The sequence below is a fragment of the Jaculus jaculus genome, chromosome 3 (genome assembly GCF_020740685.1).
Source record: "Jaculus jaculus isolate mJacJac1 chromosome 3, mJacJac1.mat.Y.cur, whole genome shotgun sequence".
Lineage (NCBI taxonomy): Eukaryota > Metazoa > Chordata > Mammalia > Rodentia > Dipodidae > Jaculus > Jaculus jaculus.
The window spans coordinates 109,605,138-109,623,956 of record NC_059104.1 but is presented as its reverse complement, the minus strand read 5'-3'; the positions used below and the strand labels follow the sequence as shown (position 1 = coordinate 109,623,956).

At 38.6% G+C, this 18,819-nt stretch overlaps 1 protein-coding gene across 4 annotated transcripts in view; it reads left to right on the top strand.

Annotated features, from left to right (window-relative positions):
• Elmod1 (ELMO domain containing 1) overlaps window positions 1-18,819 on the top strand; it is a 78,873-nt gene that overhangs the window by 30,771 nt on the left and 29,283 nt on the right. For 2 of the 4 annotated variants that reach the window (XM_045146611.1, XM_045146613.1), the window contains exons 3-6: window positions 10,372-10,517; window positions 10,654-10,682; window positions 12,158-12,255; window positions 17,598-17,727. In XM_045146611.1, the coding sequence (XP_045002546.1) occupies window positions 10,372-10,517; window positions 10,654-10,682; window positions 12,158-12,255; window positions 17,598-17,727 (403 nt within the window). Of the gene's footprint in view, window positions 1-5,331; window positions 5,477-10,334; window positions 10,518-10,653; window positions 10,683-12,157; window positions 12,256-17,597; window positions 17,728-18,819 lie in introns of all 4 variants that reach the window. The other 2 variants (XM_004652945.2, XM_045146612.1) reach the window with 2 other exon arrangements.

Here is an 18,819-nt window from a genome sequence, read left to right as displayed (position 1 = left end):
AAACCATTGTTCTGAAATAAAGAATTTTAAATCTCTCTGAATTTAAAGTTTGGGTGGCATGCCAATTTATACTTCAAAATGCTCCTTTCTGGTCAAGGTATTTGTTCCAGCTTCTGCTCTTGATGCCTCTGTGACATTTCTGAAATCTCTATTTATCGATTAGTTCACTGAAGGTTGACATGCTCATTGTATATGTTGGTATGCTTTAGATAATCTTGTGATTTGAAAACCATTTGGCTGAACCTATAATTATGATTATTGTTCAAGGCTAGTGACCACCACTCACTTTCCTATTAATGAAATTCCCAGAGAAATTCTTGCATCATATTATAGTATGACAAAATAAAGTCAGGTATAATGTTAAAAAATTCAACCACTTTCCAAAAGATTGGGCTAATTCACCTCAAGGTAGTGGCCTCCTTCTGTTATATATTCCTATTTTTGTTCTGATCAATTGTGGGTGGGCTTGCTTCTCTTAGGAAATGATTAAATTCTACCAGTCCTCACTGGATTTGGTCCCATTATTGTTTCTGGAGGCATACATAGGTTGGTATGAGACTTACTATGCTTTTATATGGCCTGTGGGGTTTAATGGGTGAAAATCTAGCAACAGATGACAATTAAACTATTTCTAGCATCAGAATTAATTTTCTTGAACAGAATATTTCTCAACCTGTTTATCTCAGCTATGTGAAAAGATTGCATTTGAAATCTCACTAAGGCATTTGCCAGCCAAGTATTTGACCTGCTATGTTTTTGGTTGCCATGGCAATTAGCCTATCTATTTATACAATCATGAAAAATTGGCATTTATAAATGTTTGCTGAATATAAATGCAGCATCTTTAGTTATAGAATCATGTTAACTGAGAGTTAGTGTGAGATGAAGCCTAGCAGTCAGGATATTCCTCTATTCAAAGGGCAATAGTGATAATGGTAGTAGTAAAATTTGTGCCATTATTGACATGAATAGTTGCAACAGTATGCTGAACAGAGATTAAAATTTTATAAAAATTAGTTTGTATGTGATGATTTAGAACCCATACAGTGAAAAAAAATCTACCAGTACTATTTTTCATAGACCAGAACCAAGGATAATGAAGCCAGTACATTGCTATTAGTTATATGTTCTGATACAAACTTTTTTCTTCTTTACTTGAGGTATGTAATTTATAAATATTATTTGGCACTGATTACTTACATGAAACTAAAAATAGGATAACAGATTTCATATTAAGAAAGAAACTTGAGGGTTTTCATTAACAGCTGGCTTAGAAATAACAAGGATTTTTTTTATTGTCCATTCTTAGTTAATGATCACTTCTTGTTTTCACTTTTGTTTTATGCTTATTTTTTTTTAATCAAGTTATGGTGCAAGTGTTCATTTTATGTTAATGCAGATGGAATGCAGAAAGATAAGAGGGCAACTCTATTGGATTTAGGTTAACATTTATTTTATGTATAGTTCATTCCTACAGATGTTGCATAACCTTGGCAATATTTCACTTCAACCAAAAAGACCGCTATGTAAGCACAGCCTGAATAAACTGAGTGTTAATTCCCAAGCTTAGCAAATATATTAGGAAGAATGAGGAGTTGACTTTTACTAAGAAGAATTTTAGCATTATTTAAAAGCCCACAGAGATTGATTTACCAACTTCTAAAATGTTCTAGAATACAATGCTTCAATTCCCAGCCCAGAGAGATTAGCTTAATCTTCAAGAAACCAGATTTTAAGAAAGAATAAATTTATTCCACATTTAAGATCTATGATATCTTAGTCCATTTGCTATTACTATAACTAAATACTGTGGACCAAGTAATTTATAAGTACAGGTTTATTCCTCTCAGGGTTATAAAGGCTGTGAGGTCCAAAGTCAAAGAGCTACACCTTTGAGCTGTTTCTTGCTGCTGAGGACTTACTACAGAGCCCCAAAACTTTACAGGGCATCACCTGGTAAGAGACATGTGACAGGTGCCCAAATTAGCTTTAATGACAGATCTGCACTCAAGGTAATGGATTAATTCATTAATTCATTAGCCTGTTCATGATAATAGAACATTCATGACCTAGTCATCTCTGAAAGGTGGCCCCTGGTCTTACCTCTTAATACCTTTCCAAGGAATTAAATTTTTTTTAACATGAGATTTTCAGGGTTGAGGGAAGCATTCAAAAGCCATACCAATACTCACCTGCTTCAGCTCCCTGCCACCATAAAATAGATTAATGGTGTACAAAGAAGTTAATGATGGCTGGGCATGATGATGCACTCCTTTAATCCCAGCACTCAGGAGGCAGAGGTAGGAGGATCACTGTGAGTTCGAGGCCACCCTGAGACTACATAGTGAATTGCAGGTCAGCCTGGACTAGAATGAGATACTACTTTGAAAAAAAAAAAGTTAATGGTTTATAAAGCATAAAGGAACAAGGAAAATAGCTGGTATATATTTTTTAAATGCATGAGATAAGAATAGATGCCATAGGATTAGTATACCCAGCTAAAGGATGTGTTTTTAGTTGAATGCAGTCATGGGATAATGGCACAGTATGCTCCCTAGGGTTGTCCAATCTAACTTTAACCACAACCTCTATGAAAAGAAAGGAAAGAATACAATGAGAAAGTGTACCTCCTTATGACCAGAAAAAGAAGAGACAAAAAGAACATGGAAAGAGAAAAAAAAAAAAAAAGAAAAGAAAAAGAGACATTTTAAGCCCTAAGCAGAACAAAGGCTTGAGGTTTCATTTTTATAAAATACTTTAATAATTTTAATTCAACTAACATGTATTGTACCAAGGGCCCAAAATATCTATTGAAAATCTTTTCCCTCACTAGGATTTAGTTATTTTCATTCATAAATATATTATTTGTTTTGTTTTGTATTGTTTTTTGAGGTAGGGTCTCACTGTAGCTCAGGCTGACCTGGAATTCACTATGTAGTCTCAGGGTGGCCTTGAACTCCTGGGGATCCTCATACCTCTGCCTCCCAAGTGCTGGGGTTAAAGGCATGCACCACCATGCCCAACCTTAGATATATTTTGTAAAGTCAGCAGAACATTATTAATTTTATGAGACTCTAATAAAGGCAATTGGGAAGTCACCCACATAAGTAATTGTTATCAACTGTTCCTGCCATAGAACCTCAGGCTGTCAGCCATGAACCTTACTGCAGAGCTTCGTTCCTCAGGCCAGAAAGAAAAAGGCTAATGTCTGTCAAAGCCAAACCCCTGTGAGAGAGACTGAGCACCACAGCAGACTTGTTCCTCCATCCTAACTTTGAAGCAGTTGGGGGAAATAAAGGCTTACCATTCACAATCATAACTACAAACTGGATTTTGTAAGCCATTCACAATGCTTAACATCTTGGTTCACTGATTCATTTAGTCACCATTTGCTCCTGATGACACCAGTGTCATTTATCTTCTCATAGCAGTTGTAGTAAAGCAGGATTTAATCACTTAATTTTAAAGCAGAGGACCAGGAAGCTTTATGAATTTTAGTAGTACTCTCAAAGGCACACAGATATTTGAGCCTCTTTCTTTGTGACTACACTGTGAACACCTTTACTGTGTGCTCACTGTGAGCCTTTGGGGATGGTACAGATGAATGTGAGATGGGCTGTGCTCCACAGTAACAGACCACCTGGAGAAGAGATGTTCTGTGCATATGTCAAGCCATGATTGAAAGAGGAATGTGATCCATGGCAGACTGCAGTCATTTGTGAAGGAATGGTCACAGAAGGCTTTATTGAGTTGGTGTGGATGAAAATGGAGGATTAGAACATTGTTGTTTGATCGTAGGGATCAAACCCAGGGCCTTTCATATGTGAGGCATGCCCTTGGTCACCATAGTACAACCCCATACACTAGGACTTCAGTAGTTTAAATAAGGATAAAGTATGTGAATAATGGCATATATACTGTGAACTAAGCCAAGTGTGACTGAATGCCACAGTTACAACTTTGCTGGATATAGACTCTAGAGTAAATAGAAGATAAATTGCTAAGATGAATTTGGAAGCAGTTTCTGAATACTTTTGCAACATAGTAACATTTTTACCCTAATTAAAAGCCAACCACAAAGAGAAGAGTCCGACAAAAAAGAAAAAGAAAAAAACACAGTTATCTTCTCACACATGGAGCTCGTCTTAGAGTTAGTTATCTGGTCCAATCCCCACTCTACAAGTGTAAGAAGCAAAGAAGCTTGTCCAAAGCCACATACACTTTATGTGGCAAATTGAAACTAAATTGGAAATTGATGTCTAAAGTTCCCGTCAGACGTCTTCTAAGCATTGACCAGTTTCCTCTGCATTTGGAGGGCAGAAGGCACAAGATCAATCTTGCTTCGGAATGATTAAGCATAGCTTAAGGAGTTGACCATTTACGACACAGAGAAACTAAGTTTAGAAAGGTGAGGTGAATGAGTGGCCTGTGTGCCCAAATTCTTTTCACTGTAGAACAGTACTTTTATGCTTTGTCAGGTTTTGCTCTTTTTAGGACACACATGCTTACCTATACTTATATGCATGTATGTGTATAAAACACATACATATACATACCCACACAAACTATTACTATACATACATACATGCTGATAATGTGCTCGCATCTGTAAAGTTACTTTTCCATGCACTTAAACAAACAACTACTATTCCCACCCTCTTGTAAAGTCTATTACCCTGAAGTGTTTTCTAGATAGTTTCCTATAAATAATGTCCCCAGAGCCTGTCCTGTGAAGCCCATCTATTGTCAGTGACCTTTGTAGAGCTCTGTTATTTGTGTCCATTTGTCTCCTTTCCCCCAGTATTTCAGGACTCATTCTTTGCCCCCATCAGTGTTTACTGAACCCCCCTCCTATGGAGCAAGAAACTGAGAGCCATAGGAAAGCCCCCAAAGTGGCTGAGAATTCCAGTCATTCCTCCATTGGAATTTTCTCTGGCTCTGAAAGAAGACATGCTGGATTGCCAGATGAGCCCTCTTTCCCTGTAGGGCTTTTGTGGGCTACCTCAGAGAAGGAACTGTCTGCTCTTCCTCTACATGCTAGGACTATCACGCTGGTTGTCAGTGTTTTGTTTTTCTGGTCATTTTCCTTGCTGAACTGTGAGTGCCTTAGGGCAGGGATACCACATGACTCACCTTTGCCACTGCTGCAGTCCCCACTCATGTTCTTTTACATGGCATTGCAACTTCTGTTTTCTATGTACTCAGTTCTGTGAAGGAGCTGATGATAAGAAGCCCTTCACTTGAGAAAGTATGGGTTGAGCCAAGAACTGTGATCTTTCTTTGTGAGAACTTGTCTTTTCTCACCAATAGTATACTTTTTGTTTATTACAGGATTTCTTCAAGCAAGAATTGACTTTCGTTAGCACATTCAATGAAATTGTTCAAAAATAAGCCACTTTTCTCTTACTATTCCAAAAGAAGAAAGACATCAAAGTCCTAAATTTAAGATGATGGAATGAATAGTGTTGCAATACAGGTATCCATACCCCTCACCCTCAGACAAGGACTGCGTGGCCTTGGTAAATCTCCTTTACCCAAGGTCCCATCCCTGCTGAATGCCTTTCTCTAACAAAGCAGCTCACTTTTATTTGGAAACAGGGATATGATCCATTTGGAATAATTTACATTGTGTGGCTGTTCTGATTGAATATAGAGAATGAATGTTAAGTAATACACGTGATCATAATAGCTGTATGGAAGACCGTGCTATGAACTCAGCCATAAACTCCACCCTGCAGTATAATCATAAACAGAAGTGGCAGGAAATTTTGAAATGGGACACATGCACCTGGAATTCATTGGTAGTGACAGGAAGCTCTCTAGCATGTCCATTCTCTCTCTCTGTCTTTGCAGATAAATACAATATTAAAAACAGAAACAAAGGCAAATAATTGCTCTCTGTGTGTATATTGATTAGAAATAGAGGTGGCTTATCAGCATATTATTCTAGTTCTGATGATTTAATTGTTGTTCCTAAATAATTTAATTAATCAGTAGTGAGCTGGGAATCTTCCATCAGAATTGGGAACATTAAGACTAATCTTATAAAGGAAATAAAGCAGATGATGCCCAGGTTAAAACTAAGCTTGTTTTGATATGCTGATTCAGGCTAGGAGGGAAAAGAAGCAGAGCTTTAAGCCCCTGCCCCCATTACATGGGTCCATGATGGAGGGGTTACCGGAAGGAGGGACAGCATGAGTGACTGCAAGAAAAGTTAAATAGGGTCAGTCTCATAGGTGTATTTGTAGTGCTTCACCTTAGAGTATACCATCAGAAGCATAAGGCAAAAGAAATTAAGAGGCAAGAGAGTATCATGAATCCAAAAGTCCTTGAAAGAAACAGATGTCTTTACTTACTCCCTCTCTTCCAGCTCAGCTCCTTTCCTATATAAATGTAGTTTTAGTTCTTCTATTTATTTATTTAATTATGAGAGAAAGAAAGAGAGAATGGGCACCCTAGGGCCTCTAGCTACAACAAACAAACTTCAGATACATGTGTCACCATGTGCATCTGGGTTATGTAGATGAATTGAGCCTAAGTCCTTAGACTTTGCAGGCAAATGCCTTAACATCTAAGCTATTTCTCCAGCCTCAGTTTTCTTTCTGTATTTTGCACACACACACATGTGTGTGTGCATGCATGTACGCACACTTACGTATGTGCCAGAATCTTTTGCTCAAAAAAAAAAAAAAAAAAGAAAAAGAAAAAACCAAACACATGCACCACTTCTTTACGTAGATTCTGGGGAATTCCACACAGGCTAGCAGGCTTTGCAAGCCAGTTCCTTTTAACCACTGACCATCTCCCCAGTCCCACAGTTCTACATTTCTTAATTTCTTCCTTTTCAAGGTAAGCATGCTAAAACAATTTAACAGTCTGATAGAATATTTAATCATTTTTACTATTCTGCTTTTGACCCTTAGAAGTTTTTCCACAAGCTTTATAATTTAGATACTTAAATCAATACATATAGGGGTTTGCTGATCTGGTCCTTTCATTTGGTAGGCATTTGGTTATGGTTTTTCCTCCTCAAAATATCACTGCCAAATAGAGGGGTAACTGATGTTTCCATCTCCAACTGTGCTTTGTCTGGATCAAACTTATGACCTAAATGAAAATAAATTATATCCATCAAAAAAGTAATTGACCCAGCACTCAGAGGCAGAGGTAGGAGGATTGCTGTGAGTTTGAGGCCACCCTGAGACTACGTAGTGAATTCCAGGTCAGCCTGAGCTAGAGTGAGACTGTACCTCGAAAAACCAAAAAAAAAAAAAAAAAGTAATTGAGAAGGCTGGGGAGATGGCTCAGTGGTTGAAGGCACTTATTTGCAAGGCCTGATGGCCCAGGTTTGATCCCTCAGTGCCTGAATAAAGCTAGATACTCAAAGTGGTGTGTGCATCTGGAGTTTGCAGCGGCAGAGGCCCTAGTGCACCCATTCATCTCCTCTCCCCCTATTGCAAATATAAGTCACTAAATAAAAATAATTTGTATGATGATCTGGATTTTTAAAGAAGATAGTATTTATCACAGGAAAGCTGTCCTTTTAGTGAAATACTGCAGGCATATTAGCCCATTAAAAACTAAGTGTCACTTAGGTTGATACTTCTAAGTCTCAAGCCACAGATTTGTTTAGACCTGTTTCAGTAGTCATCAGGGAGACTTTCTGAAGCATAATTTAAGTGATAAAATGATTGGTGTCTTGTATGCTAAGTAGAATGAATGAAAAGATGTCCTCTGGATTAATCAACTTTTCATTACTGTAACAAATACCTAAGATCATCAACTTAAAATAAGATTTATTTTGGTTCTCAGTTTCTGGGGGGGCTACAGTCCATGCTTGGTTGGTTTTGTTGCATTTGGCCTGTGGTAAGGCGACATATCAGGTTGGAAGTTCTTGGAGGAACAAAAAATGCTCACTTCATGGCAAGAGAACAAAAGAGAATGAGGAGAGGAGTCCTTTCTACAATCCTTCTCACAGGCATAACGCCGATGACCTAAATACCTCTTACTAGATTCTCATTCTTAAAGGTTCCACCACCTCCCAGCAGTACCAACCTGGGTACCACTGGGTGATATTGGAGTCCCACACTTGCAGCATTCTATAAACAATTACCAGAAGCTTTCCCTGGGAAGATTTAGAACTATAAGAACATGGTAATCATGTGGTCTAGAGTCATGACCCACAGACTTGAAAGGTGGCTTCCTTTGGGCACTGGTCACATGTGAGACCATTCGTAATTGAAAGTGGAACAGGTATTATAGAAAACTTTTATCCTTTACTTAGTAATAGGAATAATGTCACCCAGTAACTAATATCATTACCAGTTGGCTGGAGACCAGTTGATAAAAATACCATTCCATCATTTTTTTTTTTTTGGCATAACTGTCCAATACTTAGAGATAATGAACATTTTCCAAGAGAACAAGTTGAGATCTTATAAATCTTCTCACTTGTCTAATTAAAATGTTCTACTAAATTTATTTTTAGGGTTAAAAAGGTTTTTGGAAGCTGTTAACCTAGATCCTAACAGATCTTAGAATATATTTGACTTATACAGTTGAATGTTAGGCTTTACAACACAGTAAATCCAGTTTTGGTCTTCCAGGAGAATTGGTTAACTCTATGGCTACTGAAGACATATAGATAATTTATATGCACTTTGTAAATGGTTTTTTTGGTAATCATCATTTTTTGCATTTTGTGTCTTTTTTGTTTGTTTGTTTTTCGAGGTAGGGTTTTGCTATAGCCCAGACTGATCTGGAGTTCACTATGTAGTCTCAGGGTGGCCTAGAACTCACGGCAATATACCTACGTCTGCCTCCAAAGTGCAGTGATTAAAGGTGTGTGCCACCACACGCAGCTCATTTTTCCTAATATGAAGAAAAGTAAAATATACACAATCAAAAAATAAAAATAATAAGTAACTCCACTAACTGGCAATATCACTATTAACATTTTTTATTGTATATCCAGTCACTCTTTTCTCTCTTTTGTTTATATACCACTATTAAAATTTTTAGTTTTTAGAGAAAATTTTGATAATTTCATGCATATTCATTTGTAACTTTTCTGTTTGATAAATAGCAGGGTCATTTTCATGTTATTAGCATTTCCAGGATATCATTGTATTGCCTGCAGGGTGTTCCATTGTGTTATCTTAATGGAGCAGCTTGGTTATTTATGCTATTGTTTCCCACTCCCTTTGTGTGGATAATCTACACACCTATGCCTTTGTACAAGTAGGACTGAGGATTTTTATTTTTACTGCAAGGCTATTGAATACATTGGAGCCCAAGGAATCCAAGAAATGAGTATAACCAAGAAATTAGTTGATTTTGGAAATGAATCACATTGTTGAGAACATAAACTACTATAATTTATCTGAATGACCTAAAATAACCTTGTTTTAGAGTTAGAGGGAATCAGTGAGCATTAGAGGAAAAAGAAATTTCCAACAGTAAGCAATAGGAATAGTTCTGCCTCCTAGGAACACACAATATGAAAAGATGAGTTGATATAAAATCATGAATGATGGGCTGTCTTGTTTCTAAAAGTTCAGGCACCTTAAGACTCTGAATAATATCCTGAAGTAACAGGCACTTACATTTTTAAAATTAAAAACAAACATAATAGATTCACATGTCAGATACACGCAAGTAAGTATATGATTGGTGACAGTATGTTTCCTAGTTTGCTGTGGTATTATTATTGGAGTGAGTTAGGGTGTGAACTAAAAAACAACCCTTTCTTTAGTCAGAGCCAAGAAAAGAACTCTCTAGTGGTAGAATTTTTGGAAAGTTTAAATCAAGAGAATGTTTTCACCTCTAAGGAAGAGGTGAAGCTCACCTGCAAGTATTCAGTAAACTGGTGAGGAAGACTTCCCACTAAGTAAGGACAGGAGCAATGGGATTAGTCAGCAGGGAAGGCAGATGCCCATACAACCATGTCCTTAGCATGGCTAAGGCCGAGCAGAAGTAGACAGGAAGGGATGGGCGCACGGAAAGAAACAGATACAGGTAGTGGCTGGAAGAGAGGAAGTGTTGGCCAAGCAGACTTCTTCCCTCATGTTCAAGGCAGAGGTGATGTTGACACTGACTTATTTCTGAAACATTCTGGGCAGAGGTGGGAAAGAAAATGGATTCCAATGTTTCACACTCAGTGTGTTGGATAGCAGTTTAGCAGAATGGGTCATTGTGGATTGGCACAGAGTTATAGGCAGTGGTGCTCTTACAAGTCAAGTGATAACGGGCTTACAAGCAAGCACTGAGGTCTAATGACTGGTTTCCTTCTGGGCTTCCTTTCTTGCTGGTGGCCACTGCTTTCTGCTTTCCAGAGTTGTGTTGGAAGGCTGCTATCTTTCTTTCCCACAGAATGTTGATCCAGGTGTGCCTGTATTTTTACTGTAAATTTTTGTGGCGTTGCCTGAAATTTGTAATGAGGAAGCTGACTGGGCGTTGTGAACTGCAGAGGATCTGCTACAACACCAAGCCTGGAGCTTCTAGAACCATGAAAATAGGTAAGCATGACATGAAGTAAGCAAAATGCAGGGTCGGTGGAACTATGGGTCCAAAATATACTTCAGTGGAATTAATTTTGAACCATTCAGAAAGCATAATTTTTGAATGACATTTTTTTTGTTACTGTTTTAACAGAAACATCCCTGAGGGATTCAAAAAGTAAGGTAAGTGGTGTTTTTTAAAAAATTTTTTCATCAAATTTCTAAATTTACCTCTCTCATAAAAAGTAAAAGAAAAGAAGCAAAAATACATAATTGACTAAAAATTAATACAAAAAGAAAGGAATCATTTGTTTATTATAGCCTACTGAACCCTTTACACACTGCTGGTTTCTAGGCAGACTTGTAAAGCATTGAGTTATTTTTGAATTAATACTTGTTTCAGTCAGGTTCACACTGCTGGCAGAAATCACCCAACCGAGAACAGCTTGTGGGAAAAAGAGGTTTATTTCAGCTTAGAGACCGAGGGGGAAACTCCATGATGGCAGGGAAAATGATGGCATGAGCAATGGATGGACAATACCCCCTGGCCAACATAAGGTGGACTATAGCAACAGGAGAGTGTGCCAAACACTGGCAAACAACTTAACCATTTAGCCATCTCTCCATTCCAAAGATTGCCATTTTGATTGAGGTGACATGGAACCTCAAAGTTTGTTTAATTTGCATTTTCCTGATGCACATCTAAAATAATTCCCCCTTTCCATTGCTGTCTCTCTCCTGCCACTGCAGTGCCAGTACTCCCCTCTCTTTGATCTCTTTTTTGTATGATCTCTCTACCTCGTGTGAAGAGTGAGTTCTGGCTTCTTGCTCTGCCCTCCTTGATGCTTCTGACTCAGGTGATGTCCATCAAATGGAATGAATTCAGATCAGACACAGAATGTCGCTTAGAAGAAAAGCATAGAATATTACAGAAAAATGCAGTGCTTACTAGGGTGACAGTGGGCATTGGTCAATGGGATCCTTATGGAGGAAAATGCTTTGGAGGGCTGAAAGTGCCCGATACACTGCCTCCAGGAGGAGCTGTTAATTCCCAAATCTCCATCAGCTGAGAACATAGCATTCAGAACACTTAAGTTTATGGGGACACATGAATCAAACTGCCACAATACATTTTATATCACTCCCAAAATCATAAAATCCATATTGATCAAATATAAGATATTAACTGGTTAGTATTTTCCTCAATACTGAAACCATTTAACATAGTTAGATTTTCTAATAAAATCAAAGAAACTTCCTTGTTAGTTTTAAAACTAGTACACAGCTGACCATAGACATAAGAGAGGAACCTCTTAAAGTTCTTGACAATTTCTCTCATGTTTAAATTGTGATTTCCTTAAGACTTTATTGTCATCAATATCCCTGTTCTGTAACATTGCAATATAGACAGCTTGAAAGGAATGACAATAGTAAATCAAAGTTTCTATGTGTCTCCATTATACTTAGTATCTTAACAAGGAAATCAGAGAACCATGCCAATTGTGAGAATGTCAAAATTCAAGTTCACTAAGTCAATGTTTGCTTTTACTTAATAGCATCATATAGAAGCTTAAGCAAATACTTGAAACCTCTATCCCAGGAGACATACTAAGCCATTGGTGTTCATAAAAAGTCACTGACTAAAACATGTTTTCCAGCTGTTGCAGACTTCAGTGAGTGTTCACCCTGATGCTATTGAAAAAACTATCGACGACATCATGGAACTGAAAAAAATTAACCCGGATATCAATCCACAGTAAGAATGTGTTTCATATGTAAGGAATACAGGACATAAATCACATAGCTATATATTTCGTACCTACTTCTCCCAATTTCTTTCTCTCTACATCTGTCCCTGCTCTCTTTGACACTCCTCGTGAAGTAATTCTCCATAGTGCTTCACTTTCAAGTGAAGAATAAAGAAAAATAGTGCCTCTTCATGTTTACAACTGCAGTGACTTTATACTTTCTGGTCCCCATGCACGAGGGAAGGAAGTGGGTGCCAGTATCACAGTGTGAGGTCAAGGGAACACATTCATGCACAGGACTCTACCCACTGCCTGTGCTGTACATTAACTGCAAATGTTCAAATCATAAACATGTCTAAGTGGATTCTGCTCCATCTAGAAAATTCTTTTTAATTTCCTCATGAATACTCCTTCATGTCAAGCTGATAATGTTGCAGACAGTTCCTACCTGCTTGTCAAGAAGACAGGCATGTGTGGGAGGAAGAAATGGTTTTTAAATGAATACTTTAGAACTTTATAATTTAATCTTCTCATCTTGGAAGTATTAAAATGCATTTGGCAGTGTTCATGACATTTAAAATTAGCTTTTTAGTTTCCACTGGGTACAGCAATTTTCAGTTAAATTTGGGGCTAAGGATGTTGGGTAGAATAAATTTCAATGGCAGGTATCTTTAAAGACAGATTTAGTTTGGTAACAATCAAACTGTCTTTTAGATATATTTGCATGGGAATTTTAGATGTTACCTCTGAGAAAGACTTTTGATTACCAAAGACAGGGCTGGAATTGTAGGGAATTTTTATCATTTCACTGGTTTATCTCTTAGAAAGATGGTAAGTACTTACTATCCAGGGGCTCATCACAACAACCCCATCTCCACCTGTTCTCCACAGCATTCTTCTGGGGCCTCTTCAGCTAGTTAGCTGTCTTTTCCTTATTCTGACATTCAGGTAGATTGAATTGTATAGTAAAAGCAGTTTTATATTCTTCTGACATGTATCCTATTCTCCTGGGAACATATTAGGAAGGAAGACAATTCATCCAAAATTAAGTTGAACCAAAAATGTAAGACTACCATGAGTTAGTTATGTTAGTCCAATAATTATATTGGATTAGCTACAACAGCAAAGTTTTCAATATCTGGTTTATGAAAGTTGTGTAAGTTGCATGTAAAAGCATTGATTGCTGGGTATGCTGGTACATGTCTGTAATCCCAACATTTGGGAAGCTAAGGTAGGAGAATTGTGAGTTCTAAGTCAACCATAGCTGTATAATAAGACCCTGTCTTTATAAGAGAGAAGAAGAAAGACAATTCTTTGTCACTTCCTCATGTATTTTTTCTTTCAGCTAAAGGAATAGTATAGGTAGTATAGTATAGAATAGTATAGGTAGTGTGTGTGTGTGTGTGTGTGTGTGTGTGTGTGTGTATACATATTTGTTCTTGTTTGGTTAGTTGTTTAACATCTCAAGATGGATTCCACTGCCTTTTCCCCCCAGACTGTTATCAACAAGACCTCACATGGAAATATTTTAGCCATGTGTAGTGTCACATATGAGGTGAAGATAGGCAAATCAGGAATTCAAGGTCATTCTCAGCTACATAGTAAATTTGAGGCTAGCCCTGAGCTACATGGGACCTTATCTCCAAAAAAAGAAGAAAATAAAAAAGAGGGTGCATGCACAAAGCTCCAGCAGCACACAGAATGAGGCATCGTAGTGCACCCCTGAATTCCAGGCGCTGGGAAAGTAGAGGCAAGAAGATTGGAAATTTAAGGTCACCAGCAGCTAAAACCTGAATTCAATGCCAGCTTAGGCTACATGACAACCTGTCTCAAATAAGTAAATAAGCAGGAATGAATTACCCAGCAAAAAGTTGAAAATATGTCCTAGAAAATAAAGAAATGGTAGATTAGACACGGGGGTACATTTTTAAATCATTATTTTTATTCTTTTATATTTAAATTTTATATATTTTAATTTAATTTAATTTTTTATTTTAAAAAATTATTTATTTGAGAGAGGTACAGAGAGGGAAAGAGGCAAAAAGAGATACAGAATGGGCATGCCAGGGTCTCTAGCCTCTGCAAATGAATTCCAGATGCATGCATCACCATGTGCATCTGCCTTACATGGGTTTTGGAGAATAGAATCTTGGTCCTTTGGCTTTGCAGGCAAGTGCCTTAACCAGTAAGCCAACTCTCTAGCCCCATTTTTAAATTAAGTTCTTACTACTGTTAACCTCATTTTCTGTCAATTCAACTCAAGTGCTGTGTTTGGTGGAATTCAAACTTAACATGGAAAAAATGACTTTTCTTGTTTTATTTTTTTGGTATTCTTTTCTTTCCCTCAAAAAAAAGTTCTCTTCCTGGGCATAGTGGCTCATGTCTGGAATCTCAGCATTCAGGAGACTGAGTCAGGAAGATTGCCACAAGTTCAAAGCCAGCCTGGTCTAAACAGTCAGTTCTAAGACAGGCTGGACTATAGAGTTCGGCCTCATCTCAAACAAACAAAAACTAATCTAATCCTACTTTTTTTGGGGGGGAGTGACCTGTGCCACAGAGCGTTTACTACGTTTGAATGTCTTAATTTTAGTTGTTTAGAGCCATGATAACAAGTAATTCTAAAATCCATTTAGCCAAATACATAATTTTATTTAGGTTTAGTATTCCTGAGTTGTGTGACCTTTTTAATCAATGTTTGAAGAGGATGTATGATCCTAAGACTTGTTGTCCCAAATTTTAGATTTAACCTATATATATCACACTCACCCCATGAAGAAAATAGTGTCACTCTTGCTGTGACTGAAATGACTACTACCCCCACCACAGCAAAACTGTTCATAGTAAAGCCAGGATGGTGGTGCATACTTTTAATTCCAGCACTTGGAAAACAGAGATAGGAGGATCACTGTGAGTTCTAGCCCAGTCTGGGCTACAGGATGAGTTCCAGGTCAGCAGGTCTAGAGTGAGAATCTGTTTCAAAGAAAATCGTTCAAAGCAAGTAAGTAACCTTGGAGTAAGAATATATTGAGCAGTACCATAGTAAATGACCAGGGTTCTACCATTTTGAATCATAAGAAATATATTGAAAGAACTTAGCAGAAAAAAAAATGTGAAATGCTCTTCAACTTTAATAGTGCTACCAAATGACTACAGGCAGGATGAAAGAATCATTTCTTTTGGTGGTTGGCAAGCAGGTGAAACCTAGTCTTATGTAGTATAGACTGGCTTCAAACTCCTATGTAGCTGAGGCTGACCTTGAAATTTTGGTCCTCTTGCTTCTATCTCTTGAGTGTTTGAATTATAGCCTGTACCCAACACCTGACTAGAACATAGTTTGTATGTGGAACAGATCTTGGTGGTTAATCACCTGCTAACTAACTCATGGCATTTTGCAAGTGCCTTTGAAAGATGCTGTTTTGGGCTGGAAAGATGGTTCAGAGGTTAAGGGCACTTGCTTGCAAGGACTCATGGCCTGGGTTTGATTCCCCATTACCCAGATAAAGCCAGGGTCACAAGCATCTTGATTTCGGTTGCAGTGGCAGGAGGTCCTGGCAGTTTGACTTAGATTGTAAGTGTAGAAAGCAGTGTTTGGTCACAGGAGTGAGGCCTGCTCTGTGTTTGCTTGTCATGCAGTTTCCTGATCCAGCAATATGGTTTAAGGGGCTGGTCATCAAATGTGTGTATTCAAAGCAGATTGAGCACAGAAGAGTAGTGTCAGATAGCCTCATCCCACAAGGAGGAATTGAAGCAATGGGGGAGGGTTCTGTAGCCCTGGACAGGAGACTGGGAATCTCTATCTTAAGATAAATAGGCCTGGCATGGGAATGGTAGAGATGAATTTGAGCCAGTTGGCAATAAACAAAGCAGATTTTGTTTCCACATAAGGAAGTGTGAAGTGGAGGAGTTGGAGTATGATGGGAAATCTTGTAAAGCTGAGGCTTCTCTCTTGGCACTGCCTCATCTGTCAGGGACACTCCCCCACAGGATGGGGTGCTGCTGCCACTGTCATTCTGTCTATTTCATTCTTTGGGGAATGTTTCTTGCCCTGGATTCCTTGAGATGCTCATGTCCGTGCTCTTTTCCTCGTTCTTTCTCCCCCTTGTTCCTCTTCCTCTCCTTCCCTCTCACACACAACCTTCTGAAATAATGTAATTTAGCTTAACAAAAAAGACAGGCTAAAAGGGAAATTTTTCACCAGGTTCCACAACATTGTATATGGAACTTCAATAAGAATGATGCTTTTAGTCACATTTGGTGGGTCCCACCTGTAATCCCAGTTCTTAGAAGGCTGTGGCAAGAGGATTGCCGTGACTTAATTCCAGACCAGCCTGTCTCAAGAAAACAGACAAGCAAACAATAAACCAATAAAAGAAACATGGTTGGAAAGATTGCTCAGTGAGGAAAATACCTGTGTAAGCATGAGGCCCTGTGGGTCCCCGATCCTCTGATTTGTGGTTCCCTGAAAGTGTCCAGGCAACTGTGGAGAGCAGGGTCTTGAGCAGCTGTGAGCACAATGAAAGAATCACTTCTGGGAGGCAGTCTCAGTGATCAGCTCATTTTACTTGTCAGGGAATTGGGTTTATAAGCAGTTGAGAGTGGGAAGAGGGCCCTAAAGGAACTGGTGGGTTCAAAGGTTGCTAGCCTGTGCCTAGGGATGTTCATTCCAGCATGTAGGGAGAGAGTCAGGTGATCAACATAGTGGCGGGAATAGGGTCGTAGGGGGAATGGGCTGTGTGAAGGCTGCTAGCTGATAAGGAGTTCCTAGGCAACTGGCCAAAGGTCACATGGCTGTGGGCAAAGACTAAGTTCAGGTGTGCTGGGCTTGGAGAAGGAGTGGCCCCTGGGGGTCCTTAGCCCTGCCTAGCAGCTCAAGCCCATCTCTTGAAGGCTCCAGCCTGTGCCTGGCAGTGCTGGACAAGGCCCTAGACATGGCTGCACAGGCACCTCTGCCTGTAACCCCAGCATTCCTAAAGTGAGATGAGGGGCAGAGACAAGAGAATCCCTGGAAAATCAAGGCTAATCTGATACATGCAGCAGCAAACACCAAAAACACCCTGACTCAAGGTAGAAGGTGAAAAAAGACAACCCAAGTTGTTCTATGAACTTCATCCATGTGAGTGTGCACACACACACACACACACACACACAGAGAGAGAGAGAGAGAGAGAGAGAGAGAGAGAGAGAGAGAGAGGGAGGGAAGGAAAGAGGGAGGGAGAGAGAGAAGAAAAAGTAGATGTTACTTAAGCATTTTCTTTAACATCATATTTACATGAAAGGTTCCATCATAAAAATAAATGCCTATGATTTGCTTTTCCTCATGTATGTTTCTTCTATTTTTTGAACACTTTAGGTTGGGAATCTCTCTTCAGGCTTGCCTTCTGCAAATTGTGGGTTACAGAAACCTTATTGCAGATGTGGAAAAACTACGCAGAGAGCCCTATGATTCTGATAATCCCCAACATGAAGAAATGCTCTTGAAGGTTAGTCCTTAAACACATTTCAATCTTTCCTTAACCCAGCTACTATCTGCCAGGCACCTGTATGGGCACTAATGTGGACACTGAGGACACGAAGATGAGTAAGACATGGCACTGTGGCCAGTTGGTAAGACTGAGTTTCCTTGCTGGTTCACAGATTGGAGGAAGTTTTTTTTTTTTTTTTTAATCAGAAAATTCATGTGAGAAATTAACTTCAAAGCCAGGTTACTTTTGTAATCTGAGAAAACATCACAGGCAGTTTCTGTTGGGGCTCCCATTTGGCTCAATTTTAAATTGTTCACAAGCATTCAAAGCCAGCAGAAGAAATGACGTTTTCAAAAGAGTGTCTTGGGATTTTCACTTATGACTTTTAATACACATCAAAGATGAATTCTGCTTAGCAATCACCCTCTGGGGAAATTACCCAAGTTCCTCATCCTGATCACTTATTTATGTAACTTGGAGAATATTCAAAGAGGAGGTAAATGCTGACATTTGGTGTATTAAAACTATAATAAGTGCTGGAAAGATGACTTATCTTAACCTATGAGTTGGGTTTGATTCCCCAGTACCCACGTGGGGCCAGATACACAAAGTGGTGCATACATCTGGAGTTTGTTTGTAGTAGCTGTAGGTCCTGATGTGCCCATTCTCTCCCTCTCCCCCTCTCTCTCTGTGCATCCCCTTGAAAATAAATATATAAATAAATAAATTTGTCATAGAAAGTAATACAGCATTTTAAGTACTCCTGGCTGCCAAAGAAAAACCTTAATAATCTTATAGGATCTGCTAAGACACCAGTAAAACTTTCATCAACAGTCTGAATTTTGAAGTAAAGAAACAAAGACCCAAAAAATAAAATTAAGGGCAATTTTTATAACTACTTATCTGAGGGCTGGAGAAATGGCTCAGCAGTTAAGGCATTTGCCTACAAAGCCTAAGGACTCAGGTTTGATTCTCTATTACCCATGTAAAGTCAGATGCAGAAAATGGTGCATGCATCTGGAGTTTGTTTGCAGTGGCTAGAGGCCCTGGAGTACCCATTGTTTCTCGCTCTGTCTCTTTTCTCTCTCTCCTTATAAATAAATAATAGAA